Below are 17,766 nucleotides of genomic sequence, written 5' to 3' on the forward strand. Positions count from 1 at the left end.
TCTATCCTAATATATATAATATCTATTAAAATGTGCACTTACACAACAGCCCAGTATGTGGCGGTAATGTATTCGAACCCGCGTTTTTCAACACGAACAAGAAACTTCACGCCAGATATTTTTGTTTGCGGAAGCTAACAAAATCATGTGACGGAGCGAGCGACAAAACGTCTGTTTGAAATGCACGCATCAGTAAAGATCCGCAATCAAACGGTAATCTCGAAAACGTCATGTTTGCTAATCTCTTCTGTTGTGTAACATGTTGCGTTTGTTTTCTAATGGCTGCCTCAGATATAGGCTTGATTATTTTACGTCTTGTCTGGAACGCAAATTAGCCAATAATAATTTAACGTCGTATCACCGATTGGCAACAACATAATTGACTTTCTACATTGCTTTACGTCTTTTTAACGATTGGGCACTCAAGTAAATATCGGTGGTATTGTTTGCATATGTGGAGGTTCAATTATGGGGCATTTAATAAGTATGCCGTTGGGATAATCGCCTTGACGTTCTGTATTGGTGCAAAGGTAGTTTTTAAATTTTGTATTGGTGTTCAGCAGATGGAGGAAATCAAAGATTCTCCAGACTACAACTGGTTCAGAAGCACAGTACCACTGAAAAGAGTAAGTATTACTCATTTTTATGCATGTAGTATTCTATAAATTAATACACATTCGAGTAGTACAGTAGTTTTATTTTTCTTATGCATATTTAAATCTCATGTGCGTTTGATTGTTCATTTCCCAGCTGCGCTAAATTAAAGTTTAAAAAAAAAAAAAAAAAAAAAAAAAAAAAAAAAAAAAAAAACGATTCAAGCAATATAAACCGCATTATTAAGTCACATTTTTTAGGGGGTGAGGGGGATCAAGCATGTATTATTGCAATGCTTTGCACAATAGTTTGACTTAAAGAAAGCCATTGTAAGCTATTGTAAAAAAAAAAAAAAAAAAAAATGTGTGACTGAAAGGGCAGGTTGCCAGATAGGCTCTTTGCTAGGCCTGTCGCGATAACAAATTTTAGTGTGCAATAATTTATCTCATAAATTATTGCGATATTATTACGCCCCCCCCCCCCCCATTAAAAAAAAAAATTACAATAACACAGTGAGAATACAATATTTTTTAGTAGATAAAGTACACCCATTTAAAACGATAAATGTTTACTCTTAAATTCAAAAATACATTTTAAGAAATCACAAATAAAAACAATAGACCATGCCTCTTAAGTAAAAGACAACAATATTAATACCGCACAGAAACACAGAATAAATGTAATGTGTTTTTTAAGAAAAAAAAATGAAATTGCACTTATTAACTTAAGCATTTAGGGAAATAAAAAATTTTCCCCGCATAGCTTCTGCTCTGGTGTTCCATAGATACAGTTAAGTCACGGTTCGGTACGATTTTCGATACGGGGGACATGATTTTCGATTCGATTCAATACGTTTAATGCTCTGAAAAAAAAAAAAACAATTGTATTTTTTTGTTTTGTATTTTTGCTAACGAGCAAAAATTAAATTGCCATCATGTAAACATGCATTTTAGTGCTTAATATTTATGTGCTTACTTCTTACTGATCTGAAGAAATTTGTATAAAAGTGCTGAGAACAATCTTTACTGTTTGTAAAGTGAGACGGGGCACTGTTGATTGCTACAGCTCTCTTAGCAGCTAGGTTTACTACATGAGAAAAACATCCTATTTGTGGTCCGAATCCATCTGTGTCACGTACTGAATTAGCAATATTTGCAGCATTATCTATAGTCACTGGTATGGATTGATTTGGCCTGCTTAACTTCCATTCAGTCATGGCGGTTTATAATTCACCGATGTAGTATATGGACAACGTGACGTGTCCATTAATCACTCTGGGCTCACGTAGCCAATGGCATGGGACGTAGCACATCTAGTTTGCTATTTCATAATATCTACTGTGTGCGCGCATTAAAAAAGTTAGCAAACGCCACAGAAGTCACGTCTGCTCATTACTGCACAACACCAGCATATGACAATCGACTTTCATAAACAGGAGTAGTTTGAAGCACAGCGCTCTTAATTTGCCACTCAATGTTCATTCTGTCCATTCAGTTGTCCGTTGTCAAAGCGAGGCTGTTTGTAGCAGCCAAGTCGGTAACAGTGTTTTGGCGGACTTCGTTGTAAATATCTGGAAGCGCATGCAACAGTGATGTTGTTTTGTTCATGTGATGCGGAAGTGAGAAAAAGACGGTTTACCAAGAGCCACAGGTTGAGGAAGTGTATTCAGCGCCGTGTGTTAATAAAAGCAAAAGTTGTCAGCACGTCGTGTGTTTGATATCATTGCCAGAAAAACACACTTAATAGGACACCTTGCAGCTTCCTTTTTAATGCTGTACTTATAATAATTATCTGCTGCATCATAAATCACTTAGTGACACTCCACCTCCATGATGAAACTTTCTTCGTCCATGTTCGTTGGTTTTTAAACCGTTAATAAGACTCTGGGCTCTTGACTCCAGGCCTGGGATCCGCCCATTTTGACGGATGCGTCTCCAGCAAAAATAGAAAATCGCCTAACCATTCGGTGAACTCCAGCACCGGGCACCCCTATGGGTTGAACAATAGGATACAATAGGAACGGATTGGCTCTGGCGTAATTTTTTTTTGCCGGACCTGGAACGAAGATGAATTTTGCATAGTTTGTAACTTTGTAAAATCCGATCTTTTAACAGTGCACGCGAGGCGATAAATTGCAGCGGAAAAATTACCGCCTTCATTTTTATTTATCGTGCGATAAATGGAATTATTGCATATTGTGACAGGCTTACTCTTTGCCATGGAAAATCCCATGTCGGCGTTAGTCCTCCTTCGTTCCAGGCGGCGGTAGAGCTAATGCGCCTAAACCAACAACCAACATTATGGGAAAAAGAAGACAAACCAAGACGGACAAAGAAAAAAAGTCATCATTGATCACGACTAGGAGAGTTATGGTGAATGTGCAGAGTGGGAACTATTAAAGGGTACCAGGGATAGAAATACATAATTCTTAAAAGAAAAATGTTAGTATGAGTTACAATAATTTGATAATAAAACCCCTCTTAATGTTTTGGTTTGAAGAAAATTTGTAAAATTTTAAACCTAAAAATTAACTAGTAGGTCTCCATTGTTGTTGACGTCGCAGGGCAGTGACGTCACATGGACACATTGCGGGATTTCCACAGTGTCACTCATTAACTACATAAACAAGTCGTTGGTTTGGTTCTGCCCTTCCAATCTGAACCCGAGCGGAATATTAATGAGAAGGACAGACATGTCGATATTTCCCAAAACGAGCAGCAAAAGCAAATTGAACACAAAAGAAAGTGGATGAGAGGATGATTTTCCAACTTATGAGCTCAGATCTCCCGACACACCTGAACGCAGCATAACTCCCCTAGGTGCTTTGCGGAAGTATCAATTTATATGCCTATCACAGCCAAGGTGACATGCATAAATTATCATATTAAGGAGTCATATGCAGATTGTATATACGGAGTGAATAGAGTAATATGACCATGGCACATTCTGTCGATTATGCTATGTTGATTCAAAACTCCAATTTTTTTTTTTTTTACCGGTGAAATTTATCGTGGGGTATGCGCCCTAGCGAAATTTGTCTGGCGACGCCCATGGTGTCAAAAAGTTTACAGTCCATTTGTTTTAATGTAGTGTCCTTGTTGAAGGCAAGGCAAGGCAAGGCAAATTTATTTATATAGCACAATTCAACACAAGGCAATTCAAAGTGCTTTACATCACATGAAAACCATAAAAATCACATTTAAATCAACACAACGTAAAAACCAAGACAGAAGATCGCATTTAATCACAGAATAAAAATAAATAAATAAAAATAAAACAAAAATAGAAATAAAGCAAAAACTACTACTAATAATAATCATTGAAATCAGCAATGGAGATAAGCACAAGAGGAATAGAAGGCAGGTAGATTGAAATATATAGACAGTTATGGATATGCAGTGCTAAACAAAAGCGTTTTTAGCCCTGATTTAAATGAGCTAACGGTTTGAGCATACTTCAGACCTTCGGGTAACTTGTTCCAGAGGTGAGGAGCATAATAACTAAATGCTGCCTCACCCTGCTTGGTTCTTGTTCTTGGAACATGCAGAAGACCCGTTCCAGACGACCTTAAGGGTCTAGATGTCTCATAGGAATCTAACAAGTCAAGCATGTATTTTGGTCCAAGGCCATTAAGTGTTTTGTAGACGAGCAGTAGTATTTTATAGTCTATCCTTTGACTCACTGGAAGCCAGTGTAGCGATTTCAAAACCGGTGTAATGTGGTCCAGCTTCCTTGTATTTGTGAGGACTCTGGCTGCAGCATTCTGTACTAGCTGCAGCTTCCTGACTGATTTTTTATCAAGACCTGTAAATATACCGTTGCAGTAGTCCAATCTGCTGAAAACGAATGCATGCATAAGTTTTTCCATGTCTTGTTGAGTCAGAAGCCCCTTAATTCTGGTTATATTTTTTAGGTGGTAATAAGCGGATTTAGTGACGGACTTTAGATGGCTATCAAATTTTAGGTCTGAGTCAATAATTACGCCAAGGTTTCTGACTTGATTTGTAGCTGTAAGTGACATTGTGCTAAGTTGGCTGCTTATCTTTGACCTTTCCTTTTTTGGCCCAAAAATGATCACCTCTGTTTTCTCCACATTTAACTGGAGAAAATTCTGGCACATCCATTCATTGATTTGATGAATGCATTTACTCAGGGAGACTAAGGGACTATAATCATGTGGGGACACAGAAATGTACAGTTCTGTGTCATCTGCATAGGCGTGATAGGAGATGTCATACTGTTCCATTATCTGAGCTAACGGAAGCATATAGATGTTAAATAAGAGTGGTCCAAGAATTGACCCTTGAGGGACTCCACACGTGAATTTGGTTCGTTCTGACTGATAATTTCCGATTGACACAAAGAAATCCCTATCATGTAAATAGGATGTGAACCACTGAAGAATAGTGTCAGTAAGCCCTACCCACTGTTCCAATCTGCTGAGTAGTATGTTGTGATCAATCGTGTCAAATGCGGCGCTGAGATCCAATAGTAGCAGAACAGATGATTTGCCTGCATCGGTATTCCGACGAATATCATTTAGGACTTTGATAAGCACGGTCTCGGTGCTGTGTTGTGGCCGAAATCCAGACTGAAATGAGTCAAAAAGATTGTTTTGGATCATAAAAGTCTGGATCTGTTCAAACACAACCCTTTCGATAATTTTCCCCAGGAATGTCAGATTTGATATTGGCCTGTAATTACTAATGGTTGAGGCATCCAGATTAGGTTTTTTTAGGAGAGGTTTTATTACTGCAGTTTTTAAAGTCTGAGGAACACATTTAATTTTCACTCCCCCCTCTAGATTATTGTTGACGATGATGACAGCAAAGTGTGGTCCTTGTACGACGCGGGCCCAAAGAGCATTAGGTGCCCCATTGTGTTCATTCCGCCCGTCAGTGGGACTGCAGAAGTGTTCTTCCAACAGATGTTGGCTTTGACAGGCTGGGGCTACAGAGTCATATCAGTGAGTTCAAACAGCATTTGATACGGAATAGACTTGTAATGCTAACAGATACAAGTATAGATGCCAAGCAGTACTGTGCATATGATTGCTTAGTTCAGATTGTCTCTCTCACTGTTGTTTGTTGCGACATGTTTATTTAATTATACTGTTGTTTCAGCTTCAGTATCCAGTATACTGGGATCTCACGGAGTTCTGTGATGGATTTAGGAAGCTTCTCGATCATCTACAGTTAGATAAGGTGAGTTTTTTTCTTCTGATGCTTCTGCCTGTTGAACATTTTTCATCTTTATGGTCATTTTATACTTTGAGTACATACAGCAAATGTCACTTTTTAATTGCTTGTATGGTACTAACTTGGGTGTCTGGACTGCCCACTCACCCATCAGGTGTAAGTATACGTAGATAAGGATATTAAAGATCATAGCTGTCACGTTTTGGCTGGGAAAATACTGTATTTTACTCCTCTTTCCCGCCATTCTTCCATATTACTATTTTGCAGTCATTCTCCCGTATTGGAGGGGGATCACACATTCCTCTGCCTTGGCTCCAAAACGGAACACTGTCACTAGCCTCGCGAGAAATGCCACCTGCAATAGCTTGGGTGGCAGTTGCCTTGAAGTTAGTGTCGGCAACTGTAACAAACCCGAAACAACAGAGGAGGGAGATGGATGGATGTAAAAAGGGTTCTTGGGTGATTCTCATGAAAGCTATGCATTAGGGCAGGGGTCGGGAACCTATCTGGCTCTTTTGATGAATGCATCTGGCTCGCCGTCAACCCATAATCTTACATGTGGAACTGTCCGGCTCGCTTGACATGAACAAGCTGTGATTAGCTGTTGACGCATTCACACATTGATCTTGGACTCTGTAAACGTATGTCGCAATGATATGATTCAATTCGGTGCCCATTGGTGGCCCTCCTTCGCTGATTGCACGGAGATGGGCGTTGCGGAGCTCACCTCGCGCGTTAAGTCTCCACTCAGCCAGCAGCGTGGCTATAAAGTATAGTATAGGGGCATCGACTTCATAATACTTGACAGGGGATACGGGGCCGATCCCTAGGGGGCCTATTTTCAAAAACTTCAAATATTTTCAAAACCAAAGCTGCTACCGACCTAAAACCAAAACAGGCACCTACCTTAGCCATATATGAGTCTCCATGAGTAGCGGCATCAAAAAATTCAAAGTCGTTCCCTTATAAAATCCTGATTGATTTTTTTTTTTTATATATAAGTATAACAAAACTTAAAATGGCTATAAAATTCTCTGATTTTACACTAGATGCATAAAAATCACCAAATGCAGAGATAATCACCTATATTTTCAGGATCAATATTAAACATATCATATAAGTTTTTGCCCAAAATAGCAACTTAATTTTTTTTTTTTTAAAGTTTTTTAACAGATAATAAATCACTCATTTTTCACATCAGAAACTTAATACTTGAGAAAAACATGCAGAATAAACTATAAATAATATATGAATAGATTATTAATAAATTGTATACACAACTTATTATACAATAGAATAGAATAGAATTGCCCTTTATTGTATACAATGAAATTGTGAAGCATTTCCCTTTACTGTGCATTGTAAATGAAAATCTCAAAAGTGACTTGCAAGTATAAAATCTAAATAAACAAATATAAAATGCGTATGAGATAGTCGTATGTTTAGGCAGTGCAAATAATTGATGTGAATGAGCAGCAGTTTGAAAGTTAATGCTTTGACTATTGTAGGTGAGAAAGTATTGAACATAGAATATGCATGCAAATGAATATTGGACTATTGCTGTGTTTTCTGGTCAGCTTCCTCCGGTCTTAGCAACACACTCAGGGCATTTTTCAATTGACATGACTATAAACTACTGCTGGACATCTGAAAGACAAGGAGCAACGAACTATCTCTCTTCCCCTCTCGCTCTAAAAAATAACTTGCGCACAGAAGCGCAACCGTCGGGTCTGCCTGTCTCATACACTAATTTATTTTCCAGTCTTTTGAAAAGGAGTAAATCTGTCACTCAGTAACCGGCAGCATCCATCATAACGTTGTACGTGCGTCCGTTAATGGTGTCCGGGCGGCGGATGTGTCTTGAATTTCGTTCCGCTACGAGCGGCTGTCAAAGTTATTAGGGAAAAATCTTCGATTTTGAACATTTATGAATCGTAATCAAATCGTCATGTATCGAATCACAATGCATGTAATAATCAATTTTTTTGGAACTCCCTTAATATACAGTGCCTTGCAAAAGTATTCGGCCCCCTTGAATCTTGCAACCTTTCGCCACATTTCAGGCTTCAAACATAAAGATATAAAATTTTAATTTTTTGTCAAGAATCAATAACAAGTGGGACACAATCGTGATGTGGAACAAAATTTATTGGATAATTTCAACTTTTTTAACAAATAAAAAACTGAAAAGTGGGGCGTGCAATATTATTCGGCCCCCTTGCGTTAATACTTTGTAGCGCCACCTTTTGCTCCAATTACAGCTGCAAGTCGCTTGGGGTATGTTTCTATCAGTTTTGCACATCGAGAGACTGACATTCTTGCCCATTCTTCCTTGCAAAACAGCTCGAGCTCAGTGAGGTTGGATGGAGAGTGTTTGTGAACAGCAGTCTTCAGCTCTTTCCACAGATTCTCAATTGGATTCAGGTCTGGACTTTGACTTGGCCATTCTAACACCTGGATACGTTTATTTTTGAACCATTCCATTGTAGATTTGGCTTTATGTTTTGGATCATTGTCCTGTTGGAAGATAAATCTCCGTCCCAGTCTCAGGTCTTGTGCAGATACCAACAGGTTTTCTTCCAGAATGTTCCTGTATTTGGCTGCATCCATCTTCCCGTCAATTTTAACCATCTTCTCTGTCCCTGCTGAAGAAAAGCAGGCCCAAACCATGATGCTGCCACCACCATGTTTGACAGTGGGGATGGTGTGTTCAGGGTGATGAGCTGTGTTGCTTTTACGCCAAACATATCGTTTTGCATTGTGGCCAAAAAGTTCAATTTTGGTTTCATCTGACCAGAGCACCTTCTTCCACATGTTTGGTGTGTCTCTCAGGTGGCTTGTGGCAAAATTTAAACGAGACTTTTTATGGATATCTTTGAGAAATGGCTTTCTTCTTGCCACTCTTCCATAAAGGCCAGATTTGTGCAGTGTACGACTGATTGTTGTCCTATGGACAGACTCTCCCACCTCAGCTGTAGATCTCTGCAGTTCATCCAGAGTGATCATGGGCCTCTTGGCTGCATCTCTGATCAGTTTTCTCCTTGTTTGAGAAGAAAGTTTGGAAGGACGGCCGGGTCTTGGTAGATATGCAGTGGTCTGATGCTCCTTCCATTTCAATATGATGGCTTGCACAGTGCTCCTTGAGATGTTTAAAGCTTGGTAAATCTTTTTGTATCCAAATCCAGCTTTAAACTTCTCCACAACAGTATCTCGGACCTGCCTGGTGTGTTCCTTGGTTTTCATAATGCTCTCTGCACTTTAAACAGAACCCTGAGACTATCACAGAGCAGGTGCATTTATACGGAGACTTGATTACACACAGGTGGATTCTATTTATCATCATCGGTCATTTAGGACAACATTGGATCATTCAGAGATCCTCACTGAACTTCTGGAGTGAGTTTGCTGCACTGAAAGTAAAGGGGCCGAATAATATTGCACGCCCCACTTTTCAGTTTTTTATTTGTTAAAAAAGTTTAAATTATCCAATAAATGTTGTTCCACTTCACGATTGTGTCCCACTTGTTGTTGATTCTTGACAAAAAAATTAAATTTCATATCTTTATGTTTGAAGCCTGAAATGTGGCGAAAGGTTGCAAGATTCAAGGAGGCCGAATACTTTTGCAAAGCACTGTATGTACTGTATATTCTATGTATACACACACTCTGTATGGCTCCCATGGAGTCACATTTTAAAACCTGTTGGCTATTTTGGCTCTCGTTCAAAATGGTTCCCGACCCCTGCATTAGGGCAATGATGGACTTTTACCAAAGCCAGCTTAAAATAGCAGAATGCTCTGATGACTCATTTTTTTCATCAACAATTTGGCCTGCCATTTTCCCCCCTAATTGATTAATATCTAAAAATGTAATATTGCACATCATTGGTAATGATCATCTATGGTGGGGAAATTGGCAGATACAAATACATATAATTTTGACAATATCAAAAAAGGCCAAACAATCTTATCCTGGAGCCATATTTTGTCTTGACTTCTTTGCGGTGCATTATGGGTCAGAATTACTTTATTTTAAACAACGCTGTTTATGACGGAACCATGAACACATTGCAAAGTAATGAAAGCTGCATGCTTGAACACTAGTTTGTACTTAAATATTAATATATACAAAGTAAGAAACAATTATGCCGTATTAATCACTACTAATTAGTAAAAAACATACAAAATACTATTTTGATAAGAAATCGTTGACTGGGCCACATACTAGACATAACCATCTTTCAAATAAACTATTTCACGTTTTCAATGACTGTATCACTAAAATCTTTACATACATGGTTAGGCTGGCTTTATGAGAATCACCCTCATATACGCGTTTGTGTTTATTTAGGCTGTATTATAATGTATTCTATTCACCTAAACTAATTTGTAAGATGTTGAAAAGTTATTATTTTCAATTCCAAAACTTGACATGTATGATCAAGATATGGAGTCAGTTGTTTTCTTGCCTACTTTAAAATATATTTATATACTGTATATATATACACACACACACACACACACACACACACACACATATATATATATATATTTCTCAAACGTTGAAGTTGAAGGTAAGTTTGAAATGCCATTAACTCGGTGTTGAATTAGGGCTGGGCGATATGGCCTAAAGTACGTATCATGGTAAATTGAGCAGATATACCTCGATAACGATAAATGATGATACATTCGCCCAAGCGGACAGTTATATATTTTGAAAATCGGAATCAATGCGTGAAATACAAATTAATTGTTTCTCGTTGATTTATTTACCAGATTTCAATTTAACATATTTAAATAATTGTACATGCAATCTGAATGCTAAGTATATAAAATTTTCCTGTAAACCATAAGAATTCAAGTATGAACATTTATAAGAGCTTGTATGACTTGAACAATGTACAACATAAGAATCAATACGACAACTGTGCAGTTGTTAATGGCTGCTGTGACATAATTACCCAACACAAGTGTTTACATCAAGGTTTCAGTTTTTTTTTCCCCAGAGCATTTTTTAATACATGCACCCCCCCCCCACACACATTAAAGTTATATTGCTCTTTTGCCAATTAAACATTTAAGATTTTATCATAGCAGTAATGACACAGAATGAAGCAAGCACATACAGAAAAAAAGCTGTGGCCATTAAACGGGCATATTATAGGCTTCACCGTTGCATTATACTTTACACTGAATGCTTTACCCTTATAAAATATATGAAAGAAATCACACACACACACAGATACAAAATAACGAGACATACTAATTGCTAGATGCAGTCCGTGCCCAATCCACTCATTAAGTTCGGCCGTTTTGACAAGGTTATAGCCGCTATCCAACCCCATCACGTTAATTTTATAGTGTTAGCCGCTAGCGTTAGCCTGTGGCCTGGCTACCAGTAGAAGGCACCCTCTCCTAAAATCGTGAAAACCAGGGAGGATAGTGGGTGAAAGCCCGTTTGGAGGCCACCAAGAATCTACTTAATGTCGGGTGAGTTGGCCGAAGCTCCCTTATGCCCGACTCCAACACGTTTGCTAGTAGCGATAGCTGCTAGCATTAGCCTACCGGGTTTGTGTTTGTTTGGGTTTCTGATAACCCCGTGACTTCATACATAAGAACACTGACTGCTTTCTTAAAGGGGAATGAACATAGACGTACAAGCAAAGAGTTAAAGCGGGATGAAAGTACGATATTTTCTTGTTTTATTAATTTACCAAATTTACCGACGTGGTCAAAAATACGTCGGTCGTCGTGAAGAATTTCGGTAACAGTAAATGTTCTGTATACCGCCCGGCAATATGATGTTATTGTATTGTTGAGAGGAAAATAGAAATATGAGATGAACAAGTGATTGTGTAAGCTAGTCTGCTTCACCTTTATACATTTCCTCTTTATTTTCAGAAATATCGAGTCATGTTGAAGATCATGTTGTCAAATTTAGGCCATACAGTATCATGCTACTTTGATGTTTTTTAAAAAAATTTTAACTCACCTTTTATTTTTATTTTTTTGTATTTCTCATTATGATTTTTTTTTCTGATTTGCCCAAGGTCCATATTTTTGGCGCATCCTTGGGTGGCTTCCTGGCCCAGAAGTTTGCAGAATTTACATGCAAGTCCCTCAGAGTGCACTCTTTGATACTGTGTAATTCATTCAGTGATACCTCAATCTTTAACCAGACATGGACAGCGAACAGGTTTTCTTTTATATTTCTCCTGTATGATAATGTCACATGGTTCAAGAGCGTACTCACACCCGGCAATCCATGCAATCATTGATCCCACTCGAGACTAAGTTTGATCAATTTTTCTTCGCAAGATCAGCTACACTATTCTTGCTCAGGCTCATATGAAAGGTGAGTCACAATTGCTAATGGACTTAAACACGTTACGCCGAATTGCTGTAATGCAAATTTTCAATTGTAACACCCTCAGTGTATAATGTATCAACTGGTATGCTGTGTTAATCTTGCACGCAGTGCACATTGGCACAATAGAAATTACAATAGAACAACTCACTTGTTAAAAGAAGTCTCGAGGACTAGCTGTCATGTACTTTATTTGTACTTAAAGCACATTCGGTGCATGCAGGTAGTGTTCAAGACCACACTTTTTAGTAACATTAACACCACAAGGACCATGTTATTTTTTTCTACATCGACAGTATGTGTATTATTCATTGATCTATTAGCTGCAATCAGTAAATCAAGTCCTCAGATGAAAACCAATAAATCTGTTACGGTCCGCGAATGCGGAAGCAAGGTTTGACCCCAAAGCAGACAACGATAACAGAGGGATTGCGGACAAGGGTTTATTGAGCGCACACACAGAGAAAACATGCGATCTCGAAAAAGGAGTCAAAAAAGGGTCTTTGACAGCAGGTCGGGATCAATTCAAAACCCAGAGGGAAAACCGTGGTGAGAGGCAAAATGCTGCAAAGCAGGGTGAAAACAAACAATGCACTCAACTACCTGCACAAGGCAGAGGATTCAAAAAACGAGGGTGGCAGACGAACGATAAGGCAGACGAACGATAAAACCAAGGCAGGATGCAATTAGCAACAAAGGGATCGGGAATACAAATTGTCAAATGGCAGCAAGTCAATATCTCGGCAACCCTCCTAGGATCGGTTTAAAGACAATGCTGATGAGTTGGAACTGGGTGTAGGTACGTCGGGAACTCATCCCACAGCTCTGTAGTAAAACAATCTTACCAACAGTAGAATGTGACAAAATCCTGCAAGTTTTCATACTAGCTTCGCTTGTATCGAACACAGCTATTCTCCCAGTACCCCCCTAACTGCATCATCACTCCTAGTGTGCATTGCGCGCGTAAAACTTAATAAATAATAAAGATTTTGAAATCAATGTCATCATTTTATGTTTTCAATAACACATTTGAGTACAAAAGAACAATTGTGGCTTATTAGGGCCTACAAGTCTATATAGTCATGGATCCCTTTAAAACAACAATCTATAGAACGTATTATTGGTCGAATGCAGGTGAAGAGGCGGAGATTGTGAAAGGTCAATTAATCCACCTGACTGCGACCAGCCATTAAAAATAGAAACTTAGTGCAGTATATAATAAAGCAACGGTGCTTCTAAAGAGGAAAAAGTGGAAATGCTTAAAGAGCACTGCAAGTCATAGAGTACGGATCAATTGGCCTGGTGTGGGTATGCCCTTCAAGAAAATTAATTTGATTGTCTTTGCTTAGTTTTTGGTTGATGCCAGCTTTCATGTTGAAAAAGATTGTCCTCGCCAACTTTGCTAAAGGACCTGTAGACCCAGAAATGGCCGGTGCAATTGACTTCATGGTTGATAGGGTAAGGATATTTGTGTGCATTTGTTCCTGGATGAAATGAAATATCCTAATGTGGATTTGACATGATACAGCTGGAGAGCCTGAACCAGAGAGAACTGGCATCCAGGTTAACACTTAACTGTCAGAACTCCTATGTGGAGCCACACAAAATAATGGATGTCGCTATGACTATTATAGATGTAAGTGGAAATGCTTGCATGGGTTAAATTCATGAATACCTAAGAGTTCTGTTCTAATGAGCCACAATGTGTTTGTTTCTATACTACTCAGGTTTTTGATCAGAGTGCACTCTCTTTAGAAGCAAAGGAAGAGATGTATAAATTGTTTCCAAATGCCAAAAGAGCTCATCTGAAAACCGGTGGGAACTTCCCTTACCTTTGCCGAAGTGCTGACGTAAACCTCTACATTCAGGTATGACAGAAGTAAATGAGGTAGCATGTCATTTTGTTGCCATTCCCCATAATTTTAGGACCAGTATTTCAATGTAAGGTATACACTTTGTATGAAAATGGCCGCCTACATTTTTGCACTTGAGTACTAAATAACATCTTTTTAAAAAAACGGTTAAATGTGTTATTTACCGTATTGGCCCGAATATAAGACGGCCCTGATTATAAGACGACCCTCTCTTTTTCAAGACTCTAGTTTAAAAAAAAGACTTTTAAAACACCAAATTAATTTTTATACAGAAAATAATTACAGTACATCTGAAACATGATAATAACAATATATTTGAGATAAAAGCATGTTATTTTGCCTATTCAAATCTTAATATCTGAACATTTAAATATGTAAACTAAAGTGCAATCACATTTGTAAATGAATGGCTCCTGGTTTTTGAAATGTCAATAAACCATTCTATTGTGATAAAACAACAACATTGCAATAACTGCATTAACCATCAAAGTGAAGTCTAACTGTAACTGTAGTCTTGAAACAAATCTGAATAAGGAAAAACAGTGCAATAAAATAATGCAAAGTGGTAATACTTGAGAGTAGCTGACAGCTGACTATCATGACAGAACATCACTTCAGTGATAATCTGGCGCCATCTAGCATTGTGAATGTGTATAACGTCTAGACCGCGAATATAAGACGACCCCCACTTTTTCAGTCTTATTTCAATGCAAAAAACACCATCTTATATTCGGGCCAATACGGTAATTAAAATGGGGATTAAATAAAAGTACCCTAATTTGCTATTCACTGTGCATCTTCTAAAAAGGAGATCAACTTGGTCCCAAGTGTGATGGATGTTGTTGCACTTAGAAATAGGATTTCCCACGGGTCAGTTAACTGAACCCACCGGCACTCACCCCGCCCCTGTACTACAACCCCTAGCAAAAAAGTATGGAATCACCAGTCTTGGACGAGCACTCCCTCAGACATTTTATTATGTAGAACAAGCTCAGATAAAAAGCTTGAAAAAATAATGAATTAGTTCAAAAGTGCAAGTCTTTAGCATACAGAAACACTAAAAGAAATGAATTTAAAAAACAAAAACAAAAAAAAACTGTGGTGGTCAGTAAATGTTACTTTTATAGAGCAAGTGCAGGGAAATATATGGAATCACTCCATTCTGAGGAAAAAAATATGGAATTATGAGAAACAAAGAAATAACAATCAAAACATCTCTAGTATTTTTAGCACCACTTCTGACTTTTATGACCGCTTGCAGTCTCTGAGGCATGGAGTTGATGACTGTTTTTCATCAATTTTGTGCCAACTCTCTTTGATTGCGGTTGCCATATCATCCTTGCAGGTTGGAGCCTTGCTGTGGACCATTTCCACCAAAGGTTTTCAATAGGGTTGAGATCTGGGCTATTTGCAGGCCATGACTTGACTGGATGAGTCTTTCTCCAAGGAATGCTTTAACAGTTTTAGCTCTGTGGCATGATGCATTGTCATCTTGGAAAATGACAAACATATTTTCAATTGAAGGGATAAGAAAGCTGTCTAAAATTTCAATGTAAACTTGTGCATTAATTGAAGATTTAACCACAGCCATCTCCCCAGTGCCTCTGACTGACATGCAGCCCCATGTCATCAAGGACTGAGGGAATTTTGATGTTTTCTTCAGGCTGTCATCTTTGTAAATCTCACTGGAACAGCACCAAACAAAAGTTCTAGCATCATCACCTTGTCCAATGCAGATTCTTGACTTTTGATACCCTGTCAAATGCAGATTGTTGACAATACTTTTGTCTGGCTCATTTTTGGAATTTTGTGTAAATGATAATGATTACATTTTTACGGTATTTTCCCCCATTCTCTTATGTGTTTTTTCATTGCAAGCAAAATACATGAAGATATTACTGTCAAAGCATTTGTAATTGCAATCATTTTCTAGGAGAAATTAAGCATTATCTGACAGAATTGCAGGGGTGCCAATATTTTTGGCCAGCACTGTAATTGTTTTCCCCTCCATGTACAAAGAAAAATTAAACAAAGAAAAAGCAAAATTATGTCACTTGTCAAACTCCTAAAAAAGACAAAAACAAAAAAAAAATCATAGTTCTGTATCATTTTTGTTCTGTACTGTATATTATAAATTTGACAGTAATCCTATTCACACTTATTCCTTGATCTATAGATACATCTGCGTCAGTTCCACGGGACAAGACACGCTGCCATCGACCCAGCGATGGTGAGTGCTGAGGAGCTGGAGGTCCAGAAGTGCCACTTGAATACATGCCAAGATTCAGATGAGGAGCAATAACAAGCCTTTTGTCAAGCTGCCAAAATTTCACGGAACCTTTTTGATTAAAAATTTGTCATGTTTTTGTTTTTTGTCCGTGTAGATTCTCAGTCATAATCATTCACTTAAAGTTAGTTATTGCCCAAGTCTTTTTTTTTTCATTTTACAAAAATGATTTTAATTTTTAGTAAACATATATGTAAAAAAATCTAATGTTCAGTTTCATGTTTCTCATAAAAAAAGGCTCCCATCACTTCTTCAGTAAATTAATTTGTTTACTGTAATACATTGGTTTGAAAAATTGCACCCTTCCTAATCACCTTTTTTTTTAAAAAAATAAAAAAATAAAGGTCATTATTTTTGGATCACTGGGATATATTTTTTTTTCTCTTCAAAAAAACAAAACAAAAAAAACACTGCATTCATTAAGGTTTATTTTAATAGGTGGAGAATTCAGACTGTTCCAAGTTACCGTATGAAGAAAAAGTCACAAATGAATTGCCTGCTTTTTAAAGATTATTAGTTGTGATTCAACAGTTTTGTTGTGTTTAATCAAAGGTCCCACTATTATTGACTATTGTCATTGGGCATACCCAGACAATAGTATACAGTACATGGTTTCAAATCGTTTGCAGGTAATGATAGAATAAAGTCGGTAAAACATTGACACTCTTTTCCCATAATGTAGGTGGTCTACCCAGCCTCTGGCAGATGTCTTCAAAACCTGCTTGTTTTGAAGCTTTCGGTAAATAAAATATACAAAGGTTAAAAGTCCTGCGTTGTCATGATGGAAATCCATCAGCAGGGGGCGCTAGAGGTCAATGGCAAGATTGACGCAGGAAAAACGGGGCTGAGTTGCTATTATCCTGGTCTGGAGGAGCCTTATGATTACTTTCACAAGCATCAGTGTTATACTTGTTGTTGAATACTGTGTTGTGATAGTTTTATTTTGAAGCTTCATTGTGTTCAAAACAAATGCATAGAAAAAAAAACCCTCAAAATGGACTCGGTCGGTGCAGATTGGTCAGAGCACCTCAAGTATAAACATCAAGGGCGTAGTTTGGGTCTCTAAATCGGTAGGGACAATATAACAGCATAACCTGCATGTACACTCTTTGCTACATTTCTCACAAATATGAATCTAATTGATAGGCTAAATTAACTATGCAAAATAAATTTGTATTGACGTATACTAACTTTCACACTGCAAATTTATAACATCTTAACATATTTTTTCTTAAATAGTCGAATAATTTTCTCCATCTTGAGTGTTAAAGACTAGTTGACAGATTAATGCATCAGATTATTCCACTTAAGTAAATATTACTAGTTGTTCTTATTAAGCCCATACATCTAAAAGTTGGATACTTTTTACCTAAAATGTTTTGAACAATATCTATCCTTGATTTAGGAACATTTCAGACAAACAAGCTTCCGTTTTTTAGAATAAATA

General features: G+C 37.7%; 1 protein-coding gene across 3 annotated transcripts; it reads left to right on the top strand.

The window, feature by feature from the left end:
- Positions 1–72: 72 nt before the first annotated feature.
- On the top strand, positions 73–16,678 carry spg21 (SPG21 abhydrolase domain containing, maspardin). Of its 3 annotated transcripts, none has more exons than XM_057852794.1 (9): positions 75–213; positions 561–626; positions 5,399–5,560; positions 5,718–5,798; positions 11,842–11,987; positions 13,508–13,616; positions 13,687–13,794; positions 13,886–14,026; positions 16,209–16,678. In XM_057852794.1, the coding sequence occupies exons 1-9, from the start codon at positions 181–183 to the stop codon at positions 16,332–16,334; spliced, it is 972 nt and encodes a 323-aa protein (XP_057708777.1). In that variant the 5' UTR covers positions 75–180; the 3' UTR covers positions 16,335–16,678. The 3 variants fall into 3 exon arrangements, with proteins under 3 accessions (XP_057708794.1, XP_057708777.1, XP_057708786.1); XM_057852803.1 differs by having other exon boundaries at positions 564–626; XM_057852811.1 differs by lacking the exon at positions 13,687–13,794 and having other exon boundaries at positions 73–213.
- The last annotated feature ends 1,088 nt before the right edge of the window (positions 16,679–17,766 follow it).

Source organism: Corythoichthys intestinalis, chromosome 1 (assembly GCF_030265065.1).
Source record: "Corythoichthys intestinalis isolate RoL2023-P3 chromosome 1, ASM3026506v1, whole genome shotgun sequence".
In the NCBI taxonomy this organism is placed as follows: Eukaryota; Metazoa; Chordata; class Actinopteri; order Syngnathiformes; family Syngnathidae; genus Corythoichthys; species Corythoichthys intestinalis.

Excerpts from the sequence above, each read along its gene's own strand:
- spg21 (XM_057852794.1), top strand. The coding sequence starts at position 181 with ATGCACGCATCAGTAAAGATCCGCAATCAAACG. Across the intron at positions 13,795-13,885 it reads TCGCTATGACTATTATAGAT|GTTTTTGATCAGAGTGCACT; the intron begins GTAAGTGGAAAT and ends TATACTACTCAG. Across the intron at positions 14,027-16,208 it reads ACGTAAACCTCTACATTCAG|ATACATCTGCGTCAGTTCCA; the intron begins GTATGACAGAAG and ends CTTGATCTATAG.